The sequence below is a fragment of the Merops nubicus genome, unplaced genomic scaffold (assembly GCF_000691845.1).
Source record: "Merops nubicus isolate BGI_N331 unplaced genomic scaffold, ASM69184v1 scaffold2449, whole genome shotgun sequence".
Classification (NCBI taxonomy): Eukaryota; Metazoa; Chordata; class Aves; order Coraciiformes; family Meropidae; genus Merops; species Merops nubicus.
In genome coordinates, this window is record NW_008631555.1 from 2904 (window position 1) to 5309 (window position 2406).

General features: G+C 42.9%; 1 protein-coding gene across 1 annotated transcript in view; it reads left to right on the top strand.

Moving 5' to 3' along the window:
* Positions 1-585: 585 nt before the first annotated feature.
* Positions 586-2406, top strand: part of LOC103779949 (chromosome unknown open reading frame, human C20orf194) — a gene marked incomplete at its 5' end in the record, with an annotated part of 20659 nt that continues 18838 nt past the window's right edge. The window contains 3 exons of the mRNA XM_008947595.1: positions 586-674; positions 904-1002; positions 1274-1391. Of these exons, the coding sequence (XP_008945843.1) occupies positions 586-674; positions 904-1002; positions 1274-1391 (306 nt within the window). The remainder of the gene's footprint in view (positions 675-903; positions 1003-1273; positions 1392-2406) is intronic.

Genomic DNA, 2406 nt, shown 5'->3' on the forward strand with positions numbered 1-2406 from the left:
CTCAAGGGCCCCGGGGGGCAAGAGGCTGGGGCCAGACTCTGCTCAGTGGTGCCCAGCCCCAGGCCAAGGGGCAACGGGCACCAACTGGAACCCAGGAGGTGCCACCTGAGCAGGAGGAGAAACTTCTTTGGGGTGAGGGTGTTGGAGCCTGGAGCAGCTGCCCAGAGAGGCTGTGGAGTCTCCTGCTCTGGAGAGATCCCAAACCCTCCTGGCTGTGACCCTGGGCACCCTGCTGGGGGTGAGCTGCTGGAGCAGGGGTGGGATGAGATGATCTCCAGAGGTCCCTTCCATCCCCACCATGCTGGGATTGTGTGAATGGTACTGATCCTGTGGGGGGTCATTTGTTTTTTTTTCCCCAGCTATGAAGATGGGGTAAAACTAAACCCTTTCAGTAAAGTTACTTCTCAAAGGAGTTCCAGTATAGTCAAAGAGAAGCTTACAAAATGTCATCTGGGGAAACCTCTTCCATATTTTCAATGCTTGCAGCTATACCAGTGGTGTGAAATATTTAATGTCTAGTGAAAATGCATATATTTTATTTAAGCTGAACAAATATCACTTACACATAGGTCTGGTTTGTTCCAGGTTTTCTCTTCGTGGCAAAACCAGACAAGCTCAGGATTATCTTTAAGGGTTGTCCAGGAAGAGTTCCTCTCTGTGGAACAAAAGAGGCTGTAAGTTCATGCCACCTACTCCAATCATACATTGACTGCCTGCTACAAGCAGAAAAATGCTGTCACTCATTGAAGGGTCTGGGAATGCCTCAAAAAGGAATTGTTGCAGTCTGAGTGCAACGTTTTGCTTCTTTTTTGTACTAGTTACTGCATAGCCATCTGTTTTAAAGAAGGTAAATTTCTAGGGTTCCCCTTTTAACTCACTGATTAATTAATTTGCTTGTTTTAGGCATTCCAGTATTCAGAAGCTATTTAATGCCTTGTCTTTCCCTTCTGGGGAAAGGTGCAGGGAACTGAAAATATCTGCTGCTCTTCCAGAATTAGAGAGGTGAGAAATAACTTTTGTTTTCAAGGGGTCAGTTTTGTTGGAAATCATACAAAAACCATTTTGGGGTGTGTAATATTCATCTAAAAACTCCTTGTTTAATAACTCTGTCTTTGCACTAGCTATTTTTTTTTTTTCTGGGATGAATTATTTCCTCTCTGGGAAGCCTTTGTATGCTCTTTTAACAAGCTTATTTCAGTCACGTCTCAACTATTTATATGAATGAAATCTTTTGGTCTTGATTTGAAGAAAACAAAACTGGTCTTTTTGAAAGGTTTGTGCAACATTTTACTGTGAGCAGTGTCAGTCAGGAGCCAGTGATGAGAGCACATCTTCCTCTGCTGTTGCAACAGTCAGAAGTCATTCCTGATAGCAAAACAGAAGCTGATAAGGTAAGGAACCAACCCAGCAATGTTTCCTAGTATGGAATTCTCAGCAAATATTCTGTCTGTCAAAGAGTTTTGCTGCTGGTAAAAGTACTTCAACCTTCCCCAGTGCCACCAGTTCACAGTGAACCTGCTTCAAGTCTGTTTCTTGGAATAAATTGCTCTGCTTTCTTTTCCTGATTACATAACTTAAAGTTTTTCTTCATTTAAATAATCTTTTAGAAATGTTAATGGCCCTTCAGCTGATAAAATAAAGGCAGAAAATGAGGCATAGATCTTCAAGTGAACAGTTTCCTCTAATGTCCAGGGAGTTAGCCCTAAAGCAGGAGCTTGTTTTTTATGAATTGCTGAATAATTTAACTGAATTGTTCTCTGGAACATAAAAGTCCTTTAAATAGCAGAGAGAGGTAGCACAAGATATTTAACATTTGCTGATATTATCTGTAGAACACTTAGTTCCCTATAGGGGCAATAACAATTGTCAAACCTAAGGAGTGCTTTAAATAGAATTTTCAGAGACAATATTTCCTTGTAACTTTCCAGCACTCTCATTTAACTCTTGTTGTATTTTTTAATGTTTTTTATGTTCATCTAAAATTCTGTAAAACATGCAAACTTGGTACCTCCTATTTTTTCTGAATGCCTTCTCTATATTTATTACAAATACTTATTTTCTGTGAGCCTCCAAAAGTGATGTTGAGGGTAAGACACCAGTAGGCTGGAGGTGGCTGTCATCAGTACTGGGGCCAGTTCTGTTTGTCAGTGATCTGGATGAGGGAATTGAGGACACCCTCAGTGAGTTTGCAGATGACACCCAATTAGGTGGCTGTGTTGATTGGCCTGATGGCAGGAGGGGTCTGGCCAGGCTGGGTCGATGGGCTGAGGGTGATGGGATGAGGTTCAGCAAGGCCAAGTGTCAAGTCTTGCACTTGGGTCACAAGAGCCCCCTGCAACACTCCAGGTTTGGGGCAGAGGGGCTGGAAACTGCCTGGCAGGAGAGGACCTGGGGATGTTGGTCAAC